Genomic DNA, 21594 nt, shown 5'->3' on the forward strand with positions numbered 1-21594 from the left:
TAATAACTTGCCAAAATTCCTTCAGTCACCCTTATACTGAAGTCCATTACAACTGAGCAAGGATAGTGTTGTAAAATGATGTGCATACACTTTTGGGGGAATATCTTAAACTGCTGTCAATCATTACACATTTCAACAGAATATGATCTTTAATATCATAACTTGTTTGGCAGCTAAAGCAGCAAGTGATCATTCATTCAGCCAGTGCCAAACTCACTATGTACAATGGCCTGAAGGTTCCATCTCTGGATCCATTACCATCAAGTATTACTACACTAGCACTCTGTGGTTACGCCAGATATTTTAAATTGTGGATGCCTGAGGCCTAGTGATCATATCTGTCAGCATATAAAGACTTGTCTTTATTCATAATGGTATTGTCAAGAGAATGACAAGGACCACAGATCACAAGGGGTAAAATCAGATGCCTTTGCTTACACTAGGAGAAGATCACTTTCTCTGCAAAACAGAACATCTGTCTACAGGCTCTATGACACTGTTTGAATTTATTCTGGATGTGCACACTTTATTGCACTGTGGAACAAATAAGAGTTGTTATTTAAATAGACAAGTAGGGTAAAACTCCCCAGTCTTCATTCAACAATACTTGCAGAAGTCATGATGTATTACTCCATAAACAGGAAGACAGAAGATATCCATGACCAGTATGAGTGAACTTGAACTCAGGCAGAAATTTTGAATACAACACCAACTAATGACACCTGGAGTCCAGTAGAAATTATAGGTACATATCAAAAAGATTGAATCAAGCATGTGTACCAAATGACAGGACAATATGACTAAAACAAATGATAAGTTAGAACAGTGTCACAACCAGAAATACAGAGTGACCTTATTACAAAAGGAACACATTCTAAGAGACAAAAGCAATAAAGCAACGCTAAAAAAACTTCTTAAAATCTACAGCAACATCTAGTAAAAATCATTTGAACTAAGTCGGACAGATGAGCCAACCATCATTACATTTCTGAGACTTGTAAATTTACTCCTCTGTTAAAGCAGATTCATACGTAATGTTATTTTGTGCTGTCATTTAATTTTATTCTTTAAAAAGCATACTGCTTTATTTGTAGAAAGGATTATGTTGTAATTCGTGTGTATGGACCTTTTAAGGCTTTTGCTTAAATCGTTACCCATCTTAACAGGATATGGTGTTTTAGTCTCATTACTTGTTCAACAGTCTGATGCGGAAGCAATAGAAGTCAGATGTATTGTGCATAATTTCCCAGTTAATATTATCTGTGAATAGTCTTATCAATTAAATCAATTCTTTCACCAGTCTTTATGTGTGATTGACTTATGTCTAAAAATAGATGGTAACAGCCAACAGGTGGATGGCAATCTCTCACCCTGTCCTGCTCTCCCCTCCAAGTCAAATACCATCCTAACTTAGGCATATTCTGTAACATTACTGCATCAAAATCCTTGAATTTCTTACCTAACAATATTGTGAGAGTACTTTTGCCGCATGAACTGTTGCAGTTTAACCTATTATCTTGTTGAAACAAGAAATAAATTCTAACCTTGCCTGTGATGTCTCAGTTCTGATTACTGATTGCAAAAAGCACAACCAGCTATTTAATGCTTTTAAGCACTAGTATTTTTTTGCCTTTGCATGCATAAGCATCACTTATTTAGCATTTTTAATATAGAAGTAAGATCCAAGGTACTTCACAGAGGTAAAAAGAAAGGATGCCCAACCAAAAGAGGAGAAATGAGGAGGAACGACCACATCCTTTGTCTAAGAGATGGTTTCTAATGAGGGTCTTAAAAGAGGAGGGGCGGAGTTATCAAGGTACATATTCACAGAAAACATGCCATCATAGGTGGGGCAGAGGTTATATCATATGCCCATAAGCTACCGTGGAGAACCACTATAGTGTTGGGAAATGATAGAAGTTAGAAAGATAGGGAGGAACAAGGAATTTGAGCAAATTAAGAGCTTTAAACTCAAGGAAGATAATTTAAATTGGACATAGTGAGGAACCAGGATGTCCTGCACGTCAACAAGTTCAAGGATAAATGTTGGAATTGCTTTAGGATAGCTTATACTTCTCCACCTCCTGATGCTGCCTGGCTTGCTGTGTTCTTCCAGCCTCCTGCCTGTCTACTTTGGATTCCAGCTTCTGTAATTTGTTTGTCTCTAACCATGTATAGTAGATGTTTGGATGAGCTGAAGATTATTGAGAGTGAAACATGGTAGTGGGCAGGGGAGTTTGGAATGGGAAGTGACTTGCAAGAAGGAAGGTTTCTGGTTCAAAAGTGCTGAACCTAGGAATGGAAATGGCTTATCTTTGCCTCACTATAATAGTACTACTACAAGAGGAGCTTGATTGGGTGGGAGGAGGAATGATCTCTATGATCTTTATGATGCAGGAATGTTCCTTTGCATCTATAAAATTATTTTAGATAATGTTTCTATGATTCAAAGTTAACAGTATTCAAAAATAAGTAGATTAGTTTTTTTTAAATCCATGTTATTGAAGTGCAATTCATGAATAATGGCTGTATTTTTAAGAAAATTGCATTCTAAATTCACTAATTTAATAATTTTGTCCATAGAAGGAAAGAAAAGTACCATCAAAGTAGATGTGGATGTAGAAAAACATCTCATGAAATTATTGTTAGTAAATGAACAAAGGGAAGTATTATTTACAAGATAGAAGGTGTCCATATTATTATCAATTCTGAATTCATGAGTCAGGTTGTTATGAAACAGTGTTAGAAAGTTGCCTAAATTTCTCATGATTTTTTTCATCCTTTTGTGGGACTTGGGCATTGTTGGCAACATCAGTAATTGTTGCCCATCCTAATTGCCCTTCAAAACAGAATGGTTTATTCCACTGGTTCAGGTGGCAGTTAAGATTCAATTACATTGCTGTGGGTCTGGAGTTTTGTATAGACAATAGCAGGTAAGGAGAGCAGATTTCCTTCTTAAAAGATATTACAGAAGCAGATGTGATTTTGCATCAATTATTAAAAACTTTACAGTTAACATTACAGAGGCTAGCTTGCAGTTCCAGAGTTGATTAGTTGAATTCAAATTTGAAACCATTCCACAGACTAATAGCCAGGGGCTTCTGGGTTATTAAGCTGCTATACCACAGTCTCTCCAAATCTCGGAATCTTCTCTACTGTAACTGTTCTGTCCCTGTAATCCATTCCAAAGTGCGACTATAGAATGATGTCTTCTTACAGCAAAGATTGTTTTCTTTCTTGAAGAGACTTAATGCATTTTAGTTAATTCAAAATATTGAAATACTTAGTGCTGTGTGTGCAGAAGAAAACCTCAAACCTCAACCTTGTTATGACACACTATAAAGCTTCTTCCTGCTTAATATTCATATAGGAAGTATATTTCACATTCTTCAAAGTTATATTAGATGAAAGTATTAACTAAAACAACAGTTCTCAACCAGGGATCTGTGAGATGAACCCAAGGTGATACAAAACTTGATGAAATGTGTAAAGAATGTGATTTGCACCAGTGAAATAAGTACTTGCCACCAGGAAGAATTGACTAAATTTATCTGATTGATATTTGCTTAGCTAATTGCATTCTGAAGATAATTCACTTTGTGAAGCATTTGAATTGTTGCAACTCCTGAAAATGATCTCATACTATTTATAGTTTATGTCTCAACATGTCCAACAGAACAAAGGTAATTTCACAATTAGTCAGCACAAGAAAGTGAGGAAGGTACTTGCTAGGAGTGTCAAACATTTCATGTTGTTTCCTCAAGCTGCTTCTGCCTCATGCTGATAGTCAGGTGCCAGATATGCATGGTTTGAGGGCAAAGAATTTAACATAACCTGATTGGTAAGAGTACCAGATTATTAAATTTTACACCAATGGTCATATTTTCACAATTGAAGACCTTTTTAAAAAAAAACACTTTAATTGGACATAGAAGCTATATGACATTGAACTGAATGTTGGTCCAGGAATTGAGAATTGTTGCTCAGCACCAGCATTCCCTCATTTTCAAAGTTCCTGACCTGTTCATTTTGATGCAAAACACCTTTCAATATTTTTACAGGGCTGAGCATGATCTAAGTAACACAAATTATGAGCAGTTTCCGCTGTAGTTTCTGGGTATCTGTGCTCCCACTTATGAATGCATCTTGGAGGGAAGATTGCTCAGGACCAGCAATAAGTTACATTTTAAATAAATCAAAATAGTAATAAACATATTTAGAAAGAAATACTTGAGTGTGTTAGAATTGCATGTGGTCATGGAGTCTTTGTAATACAGAAAGATGGCCTCAAGAGCATTTAGTTAGAACTGCTGATGAAAAAGATATATATTTTTCCTTAGTTCAGAAGATTTGTGTAAACCATATGTAAGTTAATTCTGTTTGTGGGAAGTGGTGAGGGTTAATAAATAAAACTATGTTTACATCAAATATGCCAAACTTTGTTAATTTATCAATTTAGGATGAGATTCCACTTTGTGGATTTGTCAATCCTTGCTCCTGACCGATATTTCTTGAGTGCATCAGTTGTGCAAATGAGCATGCACGTAAAAATAATCTAAAAATGTAATTAGTCATGGAGCATAAAGTGAGAACAGCTCTGATAAGTGCATAAATATGACCTTTTCTGGAAATTGCATGCTCAAACATGTCAATGAGAAACTGCATGGATTGTTCAGATGTTTGAAGAATAGAACTTGTCACATCACAAAAAAAACTGCAATGCTTTGAAATAATTGAAACAGTTTTAGAAAGAATAATTACTGTCATGAATTTCATTGTTCATGTATTTTACAATATAGCTTTAGGTTTTGGGGATTAAAAGTCTTAACTATAGAAAATCAGATAATTGCAATTAAAGCAGGCTTTCGAGTATATTCTACTTAAAGGTTTGGGGCCATATTAACATGATGTGGAGATGCTGGCGTTGGACTGGGGTGGACAAAGTTAAAAATCACACAAAACTAGGTTATAGTCCAACAGGTTTATTTGGAAGCTCTAGCTTTCAGAGCGCTGCTCCTTCATCAGGTAGCTATGGAGCAGGATCATAAGGCACAGAGTTTATAGCAAAAGATAGTACTTCCAAATAAACCTGTTGGACTATAACCTGGTATTGTGTGATTATTAACTTTAACAGATTAATATTTAGAAAAGTAAGATCATAAAATAACTGTGTTTTTTTAGCTAAAGAACTGACATTGTGATCTCTGCAATCCATGTAGTTCGAGATGTTTTTGATTTGAGAATAGAGCTGAATTGATGTAAAGCATTCATTGAACACGGCAAGATTGTAAAATCCGTTTACTTCATCAAATCAAAGAAGAGCTTATAGATGAAGGATAATTAACAGTTTTGTTATAGATGTCCAAGAGCAAGCTACATTTTTATGGAGATGGGTGGAACTTAGGAAGACCACCTGAATTCAGTTTATCAGAAGGTTTCTGAGAAAGAACGTTGCAGTTTAGGTCTGGGTGGGGGGGGTTTACAACTTGCTGAGAAAAGATAATCAAACTAGATGACAGTTAGACCTACGCTGTAAGCAGAATGTTTAAAAAAAAAACTAACTCCATTATTAACTATATAGAATGTTAGAGCCCAACTTCAGATTGAATTTGTAAGAGTCAATAGGTAGAAGTTTGAAACTAATGGAAGAATCCACAGTTGTCCCCAAATAGCTTTGTGTAAAAGAAATTAATCTACTAAATTAATAGGAAGTATTTGAAAATTACAAGTGACTGAGGTGTCCGAAGTCACGAGATGGTAAATGAAAGTTTTACCTCTGAGAATAATTAGAGTTGAGGAGAACTTTTCAAGGGAATGGGATACATTTGTGGGTGATCCATTCAGAGGTAAGTAACTGTAAGACTGACTAAGTCTTATAAGAGAACCCTTGGGGAAAGTAATAAGGAAACCCAATTGCATTATGTTAATGTTTTAAAAGTGGTGCGAAATAAAAACAGCAATTGCTGGAGAAACTCAGCAGATCTGGTGGCATCTATGGGCAGCAAATGGAGTTAATATTTCCAGTCTGGTGACTCTTCATCAGAATTCAGAAAAGCAATATAATAGATGTTGTGTATACGGGCTTTGTAAAGCTATTTCATAAAGAACCACAATACAAACACACTCAGAAAATAGAAATATTTAGGATTGAAAGGATTATGGTTACTTGATCACATAATGAGCTAAGTAGAAGAAGATGGAAGTGATGGACATTTTTTCGTGATTGGATTCACATGTCTTGGAGTGCCTCAAAGCTTGATGTTATGAGTGTTGCTTTTTTGTTATAGAAACCAGCATATGTATGAAATTATCATTTCAAAACTGCAAATAGTACAAAATTTGGTAACATAGTGAGTAATGAATAGCAGACTGAAAGAGGACAAAGAAGAGTGAAATGGGCAGCTACATAACAGTCATGATTTAATGCTGATTAAATATGAATTAATGCAGTTAAAAACAAAAAATGCTAAAAATATTTGCTGCTCTGGCAACAACTGCAGAACAATTATGGTCTGCCTGTGAAAGGCAACGGACCTAAAATGTTCACTCTATCTACCTCCACTGGTCCTTTCATACCTGCTAAGTATTTACACCCTCATCTGCATTATCTCAAATTTCCAGCACGTATTTTATTGTTTAACTTTTTATGAAGTGATGCACTTCAAGAATCAGTAGAATCTAAAGTCATTCTAGTTTGAAGTGCAAAATAGAGGATCATGAGTCTTCATTTTGTGAATTTTTGGACATGGCAAGGAAAATTGAAAAGATAGTTTAAATTACATAATCAATACTTGACTTTGTAATTGAAGGTTTTGATTACAAAAACAATGCTAAATCTTTATAAATTACAAGTTAGGCTTTTGCGGGATTATAGTCTACAATTCTGAACACCATTCTTTAACAAGGATGTCAAGGTCTTGGCTTTTATCAGGATGTTGCCAGAGATAAGAGGAGGCATGGTGGCTCAGTGGTTAGCACTACTGCCTCACAGCACCAGGGAAGTGGGTTCGATTCCAGCCTCGGGCAACTGTCTGTGTGGAGTTTGTACACTCCCCTCGTGTCTGCATGGGTTTCTTCAAGGTCTCTGGTTTCCTCCCACACTCCAAAGATGTGCACGTTAGGTGAGTTGGCCATGCCAAATCAAATTGCCCATGGTGTTCAGGGATGTATAAGTTAGGTGCATTAGTCAGGGGTAAATGTAGAGTAATAGGGTAGGAGAATGGGTCTGGATGGGTTACTCTTCAGAGGGTTGGTGTGGACTTATTGGGCTGAAGGGCCTGTTTCCACACTGTAGGGATTCTATTATACAATTATGTAGAGAAATTGGAAAAGCTGTGGTTCTCCTTCAAGCAACAAGTTTTAAAGGGATGCATAGTAGAGCTATTCAAAATATGAACACATGTAGAAATGAATTGTTTCTGTGGAAATTCTGTGTTAATGTCCACAGGATATAAATTTTCTGTATTGGTAGAAGAGTGAGAAGAGATATATATGAATACATTTTATCCTCATTTAAGGTTGTCAGGTTCTGGAGCATTGTCACTGAAAAGTTGGAAGCAGATTCCACAGAAATGTCAAAAGGCAATTTGGCATGTCCTTGAAGAGGACTATCTTAAATTGAGCTTTCAAAGACCTGTGTCGGCACAACAGGTCAAATGGTTTTGTGAACTGTATTCTGTCTTTATGGAAACAGAATAATTGAGTGTATGCCTTATTTGAAACTGTCTTTATGAAAATTGAAATTAAAATTTCCATATGTAATGATGATTATTTTAAGTACTAATGAGATTTCTTAGGTTTGTCTTAAAAGAGTGCGCATTTCTGTTGAATTGATTGGGATTTAGAATAAGACAGTCTTGCTTGATTATTCTCCAAACATTCCATGCAAGTAGGCAACAAAAATAGGTGCCTTCAGGCCCAATATGCTTTATTGAAATCATTACCTGTCAGTTAGGACAAGTATCCTGCAGGAACGTGATAATTTTGTCGCTGTTTGCCAGGTGTATAATGTGTGAATTATGGCATTTTGAGGCCCAATTGGGCACATTAACAAGTTTGCATCATTGTTAAAGTAAAAGATATATGGAAATTGTTGAACAAAGAATTTAATTTATGGAGCTTCTTTTTAAATGTACGTTGCATACAGTGCATTTTCATGCCATTTAAAAATGTCTAATTGAACAGTGTAGTAGTTAAATGGTTTGTTTTAACCTGCCATAATCAGGAAATCAAGCCTACACAATAATTCCCACTCGAACATGATAATTAGTATGTTCAGTTAAGTGCCCAGCCATGAGGAAAAAAGTTGTAGCTTTATCTCACTTGAAGAGAACTCAGGTTAGCAATCTAAAGATCAGCGTGAACAAGCATGTAGAAATCTAATATCTTGATATTTTCTCATCATTTCAGCCTTCAACATTTTCAGTGCTTCCTTTAAGGCTTTTCCATACTATGCATTAATAATCATTCAAGAAAACCTAGTCAGCTTAACTATTTTGTTGTTACTGTTGTGGAACTGGCTGCTACAATGTATGTAACAAGAGCCTTGAGACTGACTCATCTGTTTTTCTATTATACTACCTCTGTGAAAGTGCTTTGTCTCTGTTATGTATCTTGACTGAGATTTAGTGTATAGTCTATGGAGAATTTTTAGTTGATATGGTCTTTGTAGGTAGGAGAATTCTCCCATCTAACTTTATTTATCTGGATCTAAGGGCCTAATTGATTTATTGTGTTGAAGGATTAACCACCACTGAGTTTTGAGAATAAAGGTTTCTTGTCTTAACAGATGAAATTATTTGCCTGATAGCCATCAGGTACAAGTTATATTCATCATTAGCCATTGTAATAATGGCTATGAGGAGACTTACGGAAAAAGAGTGTACTCTGAGATCTTAAGATGTTCTGCCAAGCTTGTATGACATCATCAGATTGGGTGGAGCTTAATGCAGTCTTCAATATTAACTCTTTCAGAACCATTACCTTATACAACAGATACAGTATGGTACTCCTCCACACTGCACAAATTACAATCTTAATGTGTTTTATGTGATTCACTTTGTTTACTGTAATTCTTCCCTGTCTGAAGCTATAAGATCATGTTTTCTTGTTTGGAAAATTTCACTTAGGTTTTGACAATGAGGATTATGCAAGAAAATGACCATAATACAAAGTACCTCCAATGTTTACTGCCCATTTCACCATTAGTTTAAGTTACGTATAATTGTTCATGACATACATTCTTTTGGAATATCATCATCCAAATTATCATACAGCTAATACTGAGGAAGACATAACAAAATAGAAAATGTTAATACATTTGAAGAATAGACATGTAAAAACAAATGAATTTCAATATAGACAAGTATGAGGTAGTATATTTTGTAGCAGGAACATGGAACCCATTTATTCCTTAGAAAATAAGAATCTACATAAAATGAAGGAGGAAAGAGTTCTAGAGGTACAGATTCATAAATCATTAGAAGTAACAATATATGCTAACAATGCAATATAAATGCGAATCAAAACTGGGAGTTTATTTAATCTAAGTAGAATTCAAAGACAAAACAAAATGGTATAAAGATGTGCCCAACAGCAACAAACCAGCTAGCTCAACCCTGGTAATGCGATTTAATGTTTTAGAAATAATAATTTGAGACAAAATTAACAGTCTCTTGGTAAGCGTGTGGCATTCTTTTTGGGAAAAAGCTTATGAACTTGACAAAGAAAGACAAGAAGAATATGTTGATTGGGTGAGATGAAGGAGGGAGCACATTCATGTGCATCCTTTATTCTTTATTCATTCACGGGATGAGTGTGTTTCTGGCTCGGCAGCATTTATTGCCCATCCCTAATTGCTCAGAGGGCAGTTAACAGTCAACCACATTTCTGTTGGTCTGGAATCACATGTAGGTCAGACCAAGTAAGGATGACAGTTTTGTTCCTGAAGGGACATAATAAAATTTGTTATGGAAAAGAAGGAAAATTGAATGGAACACTTTTCCAAGCATGTGCTAAAGATTGCTTTTGGACCAGGATGTAGATGCTGGAGTCTTTCTCTGTCATGAAAGGTGGGTAAAAAATGGATACATGATGAGACATATGTGAGCAGCACAGGGAGAAGGAGGAAAAACAGCACATAGATTTTAAAATATTGGGAAAAGATTTTAAAATATTGATTTGACTATTCTCTCATCCAAGCAAAACTTGGATTATTCATGTGTCTTGTCTGAACTAAGTGATGATTTTGGTAAAGCTTAAATTCATGTAGTTTAAATTTATACTTAGATAGTCATTTGATTGGAGTTGCATATAGTCCATGTTTGAAACCTATTTATTAACTCCTTATATTGTATTTCTTCATTACTCTGTTTCACCTATTTATTGAGGAGGGTAAACAGAATGTCTCTAGGTTCAGTAAATACAAGGGGATATGTGTTGCTGTTATCAATATTGTGTATAGCTACATATGTAATAACAAAACATAATATTCAGGATTCACAAGAATTCAATTCAAAATAGTGTTTTATTTTGGCTTGTTATTCTTCCGACCAGATGTGTCCCTTCACATTTTTCATCAGTTAGCTCAGTTACTTGGACAACCATTTTGCAGTGCAGAATGATGCCAATAGCATGGGTTCAATTCCTGCACTGACTGAGATTATCATGCTCCATGGAGAATTTTGAGTTGATATGGTCTTTGTAGGTAGGAGAATTCTGCCATCTAACTTTCTTTATCTGGATCTAAGGGCCGAATTGATTTATAGTGTTGAAGGATTAACCACTATTGAGTTTTAAGAAGAAAAGGTTCTTGTCTTTACAGATGCAATTTATTGCTTGGTAGCCATCAGGTACAAGTTATTTTCAACATTACCCATTGTAATAAGGGCTATGAGGAGACTTACAGATAAAAGAGTGTACTCTGAGATCTTAAGATGTTCTTCCAAGCTTGTATGACATCATCAGATTGGGTGGAGCTTAATGCAGTCTTCAATATTAACTCTTTCAGAGCCATTACCTTATACAACAGATACTGCATGGTACTCCTTCACACTGCACAAATTACAATCTTAATGTGTTTTATGTGGATTCACTTTGTTTACTGTAATTCTTCCCTGTGTGAAGCTATAAGGTCATGCTTCTCAACCCTTCACGATGTATATAGTGGGAGTAGAATGAAAAAGAAATACTTCTGAGGGCACATTCGTTCTACAGGTGCCACCTCATCACAAATGCAAGCTCATATTCGTAGATATATTTCTATTGTACATCGTCACAGCTACAAAAATCAAGCTGCACAGGTTATTTGTCCTTTGTTCTATTCTCAGAACCCTTTCTAAGGGAGTGCCATCTTTCCCTAATATGCAGCATGGCATAACGTCTCCTCATTGTTCAATGTGGGAGAGTCACATGGTTGAAAATATTGAACTTATCGAATAGTTGGAACCGTTTTATTCAGCATTAAGCCAAGCAGAGAAAACAGAAAAATATTTCTCTTGGAGCAAATGGGGGCTGCTTACCTCTCAAGCAACAATGAATTTACAGCCAAAGAGTAATTACTACATCTAGCTCAGATCTATTGGAATGAAGGTGCCAATTATGTCCTGTCTGGCTTGCGCCAATGCTGCTTCATTCTATCATCCTGAAGGTGATGTTTCTCCTTCTCAATGTTCTCATCTTGCTTCTCAGAAGACTGCTGCCACTATCCCAGCTCTTCAGAGTCCATCACATCCCCTTGTTGCCTGCTGCAGTTGTGCAGAGCATAGTATGCAAGTATTATACAGCACATTCATTCTGGGGTTGAAAGGTCACAGGTCACAGGTCCTCCTACAGCAGTTGGCTTAATTTTGTGATGTGGGGCATCTTCAGTCTCTGGTGACAAAGTGTCTTGGCCATTTAGAGGAACTGGCATTGAGGATAGTAGACATCTGTACCTCTTCCACATCCTGAGGGGACCTTCAGCTGTAAATTATTTACGTGGAGGCTATTTGGCAGCTGCAGGAGTTTGGTGTGGGCTTGCTGGTGCATCTGCTCCACATTCATTTCCATGTGCCTTTGTAGCACTGTGACCACAGTGATAATGATCCTCCTATGGTTAGATTCACGGTTCATTGAACCTATGTGAGTATTAGAACCAGTTTGTAGTAATGTGAGGAGTCAGCATTTGCATGCCACACAAATGACGATTTAGCATTATCCTTCAAAAAGTAGAGGATGGAAGACTTTGCCAAGGAGGGCCAAGGAATATCTTGACATAGACCTTTGGCATAACAGAAGAAATGTCTGCCTTTGAATGGACAGTCGAGAACCAGGTAATTGCAGTCCCATCCAGAGGGCCATGATGGAGAAGCGGTCAGAGGGTGGTATTTTCAATTGCATGAATGGTTGCATATAGGTCAAGAAGAATGAAAGGAGATTGTTTACATGGTCATAGGAGCATAGGATATATTTTGTGATTTTGCTTGTTTTAGTATTGTGGAAGCATGTAAATCCAAATGTAAGGATTTAGACATGGAGGTCTCAAAAAGACAGGCTTGGATTTGGAAGGCAACTTCACATCTGGAGCCTTGGAAAGGAAGGAGAGTTTGCAGAGGAGCTGCTGGCACTTGTTAGAGGTGAAGATGGAGAAGGCAAAGAAGAAGGGTTTAAGAAGGGTTTCCATTAGTCGAAAAAAGATGGGCTTAATTTTGGATTTCATTCTTGGTCCTGGAGCAGTGCATAGCTTTGCAGATGAGATCTGGACCTGACAGTGCTTTATGTGACTTTACTAGATCTGGTAATAGATGATGAACCATATCCCAACTGTATATGTCCAAGTTTGCATAATGGAGTTCAAACTAAGGGCATACCAAGGAAAAGAATAGAGTGAGAGACGGTGTTGGTTTTATTGGTGCATAAGGTTCAAATTTAGAAGCTAAGATGAGCAAATTAGTAGCTGCTGAAAACCCATTGCGGATGGAGGACCAAAGCTAGATAGATGAAACTTTAGAAGTTATTTTGTAAGTAAATAGGAGAGAGACTTTTCTCTAGAGGATGACAACGAAGAGGGGAAAGGGGCATGTGAGTGGAGTGATACATGAAAGTGACCAGAGATGGCCTTATCTATGATTGACATGCTAGGAGTAATGAGATCATTTGAGAAAGCAAGGCCAAGGGGGTGATGATGAATATGGGTAGGGTAATTTATAAAGAGGGAAAGATTAAGGGAGGGTGGTGAAATCAGAAGAATGAAGGCATGACATGTTGAGGTAGAGGTTGAAACAACTGAGGATAAAAAAGTCTCTTGAGGGAATAAAACAGTGATGATATTTTGTTGATATAGCTGTAAAGAGTGTGAGAGTGGTAGAGATTTTAAATGGGAGGGGAGAGGGTTGGAACAAGGTGGGAAACTAAATAGAGGAGTGTTAGAGGTTCTGGGGTCAGCCCAAAATGATTTGGTGATACAAGTCTTGTAGTCACCATAATAGTTTGGCAAGATAAGTGATGGTTTGGTGTAGCCTGAATGAAGAACTTCAAATTAAATATTTTGAATACTGACTTTCTTTGTTAGTCAAATCAATGAAAATCTGTTTTTTTTTGTAAATTTGTGTTGCTCATCACTAAAGGAGTAATGTTGAAGAAATTCATTCTCCTGACAAAATGATTCTGTTATGACCAACCTCTGCCATGTCACCTTTTCCGAAAATGTGAATGAAAATTATGTAGTAGTTAAAGTTAGAGTTACTCAGAGTGTTAAATTAACAAGCAACAAAGCCCAGTACTGTGAGCTAATTAATATATCCATTGTTTGTCTGAATTTGTAAGCTCAACGGGAACATGTTCATTAACTTGTCACAGGCTATCTGGTATTTGTTTATTACACGAGTACTATATGAGAAATATTGCTGGTAGTTGATACTGAACCTTGAAGTGATAGTTACATCAGTATTTAAAATTCCATATTGTATTTACATTTATTATCTCTGGTATAATGGCTAGAAAAATAATCATGAACAAATATTTTTGGATAAAGCAGTGATTGTGATATGGTAAGGGAAAACTTTGCGACATCGAATGACATAAAGGGTAATCAAGTAATGCACCTGACAACAATGAAATTCATTGTGTCTAAAAACACTCTACTCTAATATGAGCTATATAAAAAGATAATTTACACTTCCTATATGGTTTCATTGTAAATATATTTGTTAATAACTTTGAATTTTGAAGATCAGATCCCATTCACATTTTATTAAACAGAGTGATCAGTAAATACCAATATCACAGAATAACTAAACAAAGGAAATCTCCTCTCGTTTTATAATTTTTGAAAGAGAAAGCCCACCTATATTTGCCGGTATGTGTGTAAGGTAATATTTTTTATTTATAGTTTTTCATAAAATACTGTTGTCCAGCTGTGCTTTGACCTCTTTAATAATAAATGATGGATGTGAGAATTACAGAGAGAACTGAAAAAAAATCCAATTTTGTCTTGACTGTATTAAATAGAAACTGAAATACGTTATTTAATGCATGGTACGAATGGTTACTATTATGTGTTATTAACAAATCAACCTCTTCTTTCTATAATATGAGTCCTTATCGCACCAGGAACAGCATACATGCTTTTCTGTATTGATTTATTGCTGCTTGCCATATGACAGTAGAAAGTAATGAGTTGACTATGTTTTTGATAGGATTGTGCAATAAGTTCAGCAAGTTTTATCTCCGTCACTTGATTAGATTTTGCAAGGGTTACTTAGTTTGCAGAAAACGCTAACTCAGCTGTTACAATTGAACTGTTATGAAATAGATAATGGAATTTGAGGCATCTTGCTGTTTGGAACTGGAGGTAGATCTGAATATTGTGCACGCATAGGCAGGAATACAGTTCCCAGATATAGAGCTTATATTAGCAAACTCTGAGTGTAAAATTACATAAATTAATCTACAACTTATTTTACAATTATAATTTTAAATTGCTTCCCTAATTTTTTTCTGATATGTTTAGAAGGTGCTCCTGCAATATTTAATAACCTTACCACAATCAACCAAGTGAAAAATGATTTGGGTGAATTGTTAGTTTTACAGAAGATATTTTACACATCATGTTTTGAATTGCTGTCAGTGATACCTGGTGCCTGAAAGTGCAATGCATTCAAAAATGTTGAATTGAAGCGATTATCTTATTTACATTTGTTTCATACATTAGTTTGCAAATTACTAAATCATTTTATTGCTAGTTTCAAATAAAGTTGTTCAAAACACATTATTTCACTGCATCCAGAGCTCCAAATCCTTCAATTATCAACCTCCTCATTAGGGTGATAAATTTGACTCTAGCTTTGGGTGAAAGTATGCATTCATATAATTAATTTCTTGAAATTTAAGTTATGTATAAAATAATATAGAGGTTGTTTGATTCTAAAGCCTGTGGTGGAAGGTTCATACTTAACATAGAAATAGCATAATGAACAGAATTATTAAGAAAAAAAACAACTGATATTTATATAGTGCCATTATTGTAGTAAAATATCCCAGGATGTTTTCACAGGAGCAAAAGGAAGGAAAATATTACACTGACCATACGCTGGATGTTTATTTTAAGGAGTGTCTTATAGAAATAAATTAGGTAGAGAGGCAACATTGTGTAGGGAAAGTACTTCAGAAGTTAGAGCCTTAACAACTAAAGGTGTGGCAACCATGGAATTTGGAGTTATTGTAGTCATAGAAATAATTAGGACTGCAAATGAACTTCAAGACATCAGCAAGAACACAACTCTTTGTGGTACATGTTATGTAGACTAACAGATAAAACCACAAAGTGCATCATGGTGGCAGAATACTAGCACTGAAAACTAATTGTGACTGCTGGTTAGTGGCAATAAGTTAAAGGGTAAAAATATGACAGCAGTGTAAAACTTTGTGAAAAGTCCTTTTCTTAACAATCATCCATCGATTTGTCTGAGCTCAGTAAAATCTAAAGTGCTACAACCATAGCTAAAGACTTCAAACCTGTACTGAAACACAGTGAGTACTCCATCTCTCTCTTTAAAAGAAGCAGCAGTTTACAAAGGGCTCAGCTTCAAAACAAAATTTAAAGCATTGATGGATAACTTAACTGAAGAAAAAGCTTCTAGAAAAAAAATAAAGTTTGAAAACTAAGAAAAATGTTTTCCATATTTAAAACCCTTTACCAATGTCCAGATGTTGGGTCATTTCTTCCATTTTCTTGTCTGAAATGGCTTGGAAATTTGAAAGTGCATGATGTCATCACTGTTTTCTTTCTACATGAATGTCATTTACAGATATGAGTCTCCAACTTTTAAAGGGGCAGTGACATTTAATGATTGAGGAAAGAGAACAGAAGCGAATAGTAACAAAAGCCCAGAACAGCATTATACTGCAGTACAGATCTTTATGCAGATATTTTAGAAGGCATAAAGTTACACTTAAGATGCTTGCAAATTTCTCATCATGTACTGGCAATCCATTGATATTCTGTCAAAATATAAGCTGTTTAAAGAAGGACTCAATCTTTCTATTGTCAGATATCTGTGAAAGAAGTGGTCAAACTTCTCAGATTTGACATTGAAAGGTTAAGCAGAATGAAATACTCCAGTATTTATGGCAATGACAATAAAGACCCTGAAAGCATTTTTCAAATTTTAGAAGATCAACTTAAGCTCAGATTCAATTTCAGAATACACAGGTTCGAATTCATATCCTGCCAGATAACAACCACAAATATAAGGTAAATGGTATGCATCCATGTGTGATGATCAGTAGCATATTACAGAGAAAAACTCCACTGTCGAGACATAATAACTGCATTAAAATAAAGTGAATGTGTCATACAGCCAAGTTGTTACTTGAATGTAAAGCCACTGCATATGTATATGAATTCTTGTTCATGTTTATTGGAAAAGGGCTCCATTTCCTGAAAGATAAAATTATGTGAGATGTTCCATTATGGCATTATGTGTATTATGAATTATAGTTGTTGATGCCATAAGCATAATTTATTTTGTCTCCCTTAATACTGTTTTTATACATTTAATTGTTACTGATTCCACAATGCTTGACTGATTGACACTGTTAAATGTATAATGTGTTAACATTTATTTAACATTTGTTAAGATGTTTTTGATTCAAAATTTCAATTTAAAGTTCAGTTTAACTTAGCCAAGTAGCTAATCCTTGTCCCATGAATTTGTTTAGTAATCGTCCGACAGTTCATTCTAAATAATAACAGAAACCATAATGAATGCATACTTTTTAAAATGAGTGTGATTGGATTATGAAAGTGCTGTTGTTTGGAGGTGAAAACCTGGGGATTAAAGGACTAAAGAGCTGACAAATGTACAAAGTTTTCCAAATTTCATTTAAGGTGTTCCATTCCAGCACGTTGGAAATGGAAACTCATAACAGCTTGCCAATCTCCCATGTTGCTTATGATTAGTTAAAAAAAATGTGTAAAGTTTTGACTTTTCAAAATGTAACACATGAAAAGCTTATTTTTCTTGATAGTTTGAATATAAAGGCTTGAAATTTAATTGTTTTTTTCATAAATTGAGCTCTGCTATCTCCACACCCCAAAATCATTCTGATATGAGAAGTGCTGGAGGGTTCATTTTTGTTGGGTCTGTCACTCCCTCACAAAATTAATAAAAAAAACTTAACTTTTTAAAGAAGTGTTTATAACATAATTGACAATAATTGAACCAGTATTATATTCTTTGTTATAAATGAATTGTTTCACAAATTGATTTCCACTCTTTCCTCTTTTATTGGTTATAAATTATTCCATTTCTTTCCTTGCAGAGTGAAACTGTGGCAGTTTGATGTTTTACACTTTGCAGTGAAACAAATTAAGATAGTGTTTTCTTTAAACTTGAGTCCCATCTGCTCATATTAGATGGAACAGTATTTTCATACCACTGCAGCGAGAAGTAACAATTCCGTCCTTCAGTCAAATTACCATATTCAGTCAAGAAAGGTCTTCTAATTTGGCTTCCCAATAGATTAAAAATTATATTTAGGCATTAGGAGGTCAGCATAGTTTATCATTAGAGGTCTATGTAATGTGCAATTTGACACACTGCCTCCTTCTCATTTCTATGACACAACTTTAGTAGGAACAAGTGTACTTTTGCTTCTCCCAGACAAGAATTTTAAATAATTTTGGCACTAAAGTAAGGAGAAATGATTTTAAAAGTCTCTCGTTGTCAACAGTATTGCCACAGTCAAAACGTGTGATGCTGGAAAAGCACAGCCTGTAAAGGCAGCATCTGAGGAGCAGAAGAGTCGACATTTCCAGCACACGCTGCTTATCAAACACCGACTGTCCTGCTCCTTGGAGGCTGCCTGACTGGCTGTGCTTTTCCAGCACTACACTTTTTGACTCTGATCTCCAGCATCTGCTGTCCTCGCATTCTTCCAACAGTTTTGCCACAGATTAACAAAGATCAATTTTACATGTTTCTAAAATGTTCAAAATCTATTTTCTTTTTTTTGTTAAGGAAGTGAAAATTAAACTTGGGTCTTCTGAAGATGCACTATTAAACTTACAAGAAGAGAACACAAACTTGAAGACAGAGATTTACAATCTGAGGGCTAAACCTGAATACACCAGAGCAGACGAGGTGCTTTATTTTAAATAATAATTTCAGTAACCATTCATTTATTTTATATCTAATACTTTTGTGTCATGAAATCAGATTTATTATGAATTATAAGAAATAAATCTTTTATTGGTACCAGTTGCTTGCAGTATCGGACAAAATCTCCATTTATTGTGAAATTTCCTGAAGTAAGCCAAGTGTATAAATTGAAAATGTACTGTTGGTGAATCAGTGCTCATCTCGGGCAAAGTTTGACTACACTTCTTTGAACCCTCTTCTTTCCCCATTCATTATTGTAAATATATCACATTTCACAATTTTATCAAATTCCCACTCTATTGGAAAAGTTCAGAAGCAGGGAATATTTGGTTAGTATGCATTAAGTATTTGAAATTACTGCTTTGGTAGATTAGGTAAATATTGTGCTTTATAAACAAAGACATTAATCTGTCATATTTATCATTAATCAAATAGTGTAATCTTCCAAGTTTCAGCTCTGATTTGCGTAGAATTAAGTTAAATGTACCAGTTCTGTTCGTCATGTAAAGTGAATTTACATTTCTTTCAAAACTGCTTTCAGAAACAGTGTATCAGGATACACTACCAGGTAATTAAAAGAAAATCCCAGAGTCTTCCGTCAATATTTGAATAGCAAAATAGAAAAAAAGGAGTGGACCAGTAAAGGGATTTTTAGATGAAGGCTAGGGCATAGCTGAGATTAATTACATTTTTGCATCAGTCTATATTCAGAAAGTAGATTCTGCTCAAGCCATTGTAGAAGAATAGGTAGTTGAGATCGTTGATGGACTTAAAATTGACAAAGAGAAAGTATTAAATAGGCTAGGTATACTTAAAATTGAGGTCACCAATTTTTATGTCCTCTTTGTCTACAGGAGTAGTGCCAGAAGACTGGAGGATAGCAAATGTGGTTCCCTTGTTCAAAAAGGGGAGTAGGGATAACCCTAGTAACTATAGGCCGGTGAGTCTCACTTCTGTTGTGGGCAAAGTCTTAGAGAGAATTGTAAGGGATAGGATTTATGCACATCTGGATAGGAATAATGTGATCAAGGATAGTCAGCATGGTTTTGTGAAGGGCAGGTCGTGCCTCACAAACCTTATTGAATTCTTTGAAAAGGTGACGAAGGAGGTTGATGAGGGGAAAGCGGTAGATGTGGTATATATGGATTTTAGTAAGGCGTTTGATAAGGTTCCCCATGGTAGGCTACTGCAGAAAATACGGAGATATGGCATTGAGGGTGAGTTGGAGGTTTGGATTAGGAATTGGCTGGATGGAAGAAGACAGAGGGTAGTAGTTGATGGCAAATTTTCTTCATGGAGTGCCGTCACTAGCGGTGTTCCGCAAGGATCTGTTTTGGGACCATTGCTGTTTGTCATTTTTATAAATGACCTGGAAGAGGGGTTAGAAGGTTGGGTGAGCAAGTTTGCAGATGATACGAAAGTTGGAGGAGTTGTTGACAGTGAGGAAGGATGTGGCAGGTTACAGCAGGATATAGAGAAGCTGCAGAGCTGGGCAGAAAGGTGGCAAATGGAATTCAATGTAGCTAAGTGTGAGGTGATTCACTTTGGGAAGAATAACAAAAAGATGGGGTACTGGGCTAATGGTCGGATACTTGGTAGTGTGGATGAGCAGAGGGATCTTGGTGTCCATGTACACAGATCTCTGAAAGTTGCCACCCAAGTAAATAGTGCGGTGAGGAAGGCATATGGCGTACTGGCTTTTATTGGTAGAGGAATTGAGTTCCGGAGTCCTGAGGTCATGATGCAGTTGTATAAGACTCTGGTGCGGCCGCATCTGAAATATTGTGTGCAGTTTTGGTCGCCATACTATAGGAAGGACGTGGAGGCACTGGAACGGGTGCAGAGGAGGTTTACCAGGATGTTGCCTGGTATGGAAGGAAGATCGTATGAGGAAAGACTGAGACACTTGGGGCTGTTTTCATTAGAGAAAAGACGGTTTAGGGGTGACTTGATTGAGGTGTACAAGATGATTAGGGGGTTAGATAGGGTTGACAGTGTGAACCTTTTCCCGCGTATGGAGTCGGGTATTACAAGGGGGCATAGCTTTAAATTAAGGGGGGGTAGATATAGGACTGAAGTTAGGGGTAGGTTCTTCACTCAGCGAGTCGTAAGTTCATGGAATGCCCTGCCAGTAGCAGTGGTGGACTCTCCCTCTTTATGGGCATTTAAGCGGGCATTGGATAGGTATATGGAGGATAGTGGGTTAGTATAGGTTAGGTGGGCTTGGATCGGCGCAACATCGAGGGCCAAAGGGCCTGTACTGCGCTGTATTCTTCTATGTTCTATGTTCTATGTTCTAATAATCTGCAGGCCCAGGCTAATGTTCTGGAGACATGGCAAAATTTGAATTCAGTGGATAAATCTGGAAATAAATGCTAGTTTACTGGTGACCATGAAACCATTGTCAGCTGTTGGTAAGAAAAATCCCAGTTAATTAATGTCCTTCAGGGAAGGAAACCAGCTATCCTTATCTAATTGGGCTCAGATATGTCTCCAGACTCTTAGCAACTGTTACAAAGTCTAAAGAAAGAAAGTCAATTGAATGAGTCTCCAAGATATGGAGACCTGCCTCATAGAATCATCAGTCAACAGCCTGACATGTGAACCTTAAAAAGAACACACAAAGGCTGGTGTAATGGATGGTCACGTTGTAGATGAAGTTTAATGCAGAAATGTATAGTGAAGTGGTTCCTTTGGCAACAAGAATGAATAGAAGAAATGTAAAACAAAGGGTTCAATTTTATGGGGAATCAAGAGCAGAGAAACCTGAGAGTTTGTTGACCAAGAAGTTACCATTGACATGACGAGTTTAAAGGATGGTTAATGAAGCACATGGGGCTCTGTACTATATAGGGGCAGAAAGTATAAAAGCAAGTAAAGTGTACAAAACCTGTATAAAACATTGTGGCCTCTACAGTTTTGTGTCTAGGTCTGGATACCACACATTCAGAAA

The 21594-nt window shown here is 36.1% G+C and overlaps 2 protein-coding genes across 3 annotated transcripts in view; one reads left to right on the forward strand and one right to left on the reverse strand.

Moving 5' to 3' along the window:
- The window catches only part of LOC122558288 (uncharacterized), a 250518-nt gene that overhangs the window by 204936 nt on the left and 23988 nt on the right, over nucleotides 1-21594 (reverse strand). The gene's annotated exons all lie outside the window — the stretch shown is intronic.
- The window catches only part of pmfbp1 (polyamine modulated factor 1 binding protein 1), a 791959-nt gene that overhangs the window by 143430 nt on the left and 626935 nt on the right, over nucleotides 1-21594 (forward strand). For both annotated transcript variants that reach the window (XM_087995767.1, XM_087995768.1), the window contains exon 5: nucleotides 18501-18623. In XM_087995767.1, coding sequence (XP_087851893.1) covers nucleotides 18501-18623 — 123 coding nt within the window. The remainder of the gene's footprint in view (nucleotides 1-18500; nucleotides 18624-21594) is intronic.

Source organism: Chiloscyllium plagiosum, unplaced genomic scaffold (assembly GCF_037043375.1).
Source record: "Chiloscyllium plagiosum isolate Xiang-an unplaced genomic scaffold, Cpla_swu_hap1 HiC_scaffold_17, whole genome shotgun sequence".
Lineage (NCBI taxonomy): Eukaryota > Metazoa > Chordata > Chondrichthyes > Orectolobiformes > Hemiscylliidae > Chiloscyllium > Chiloscyllium plagiosum.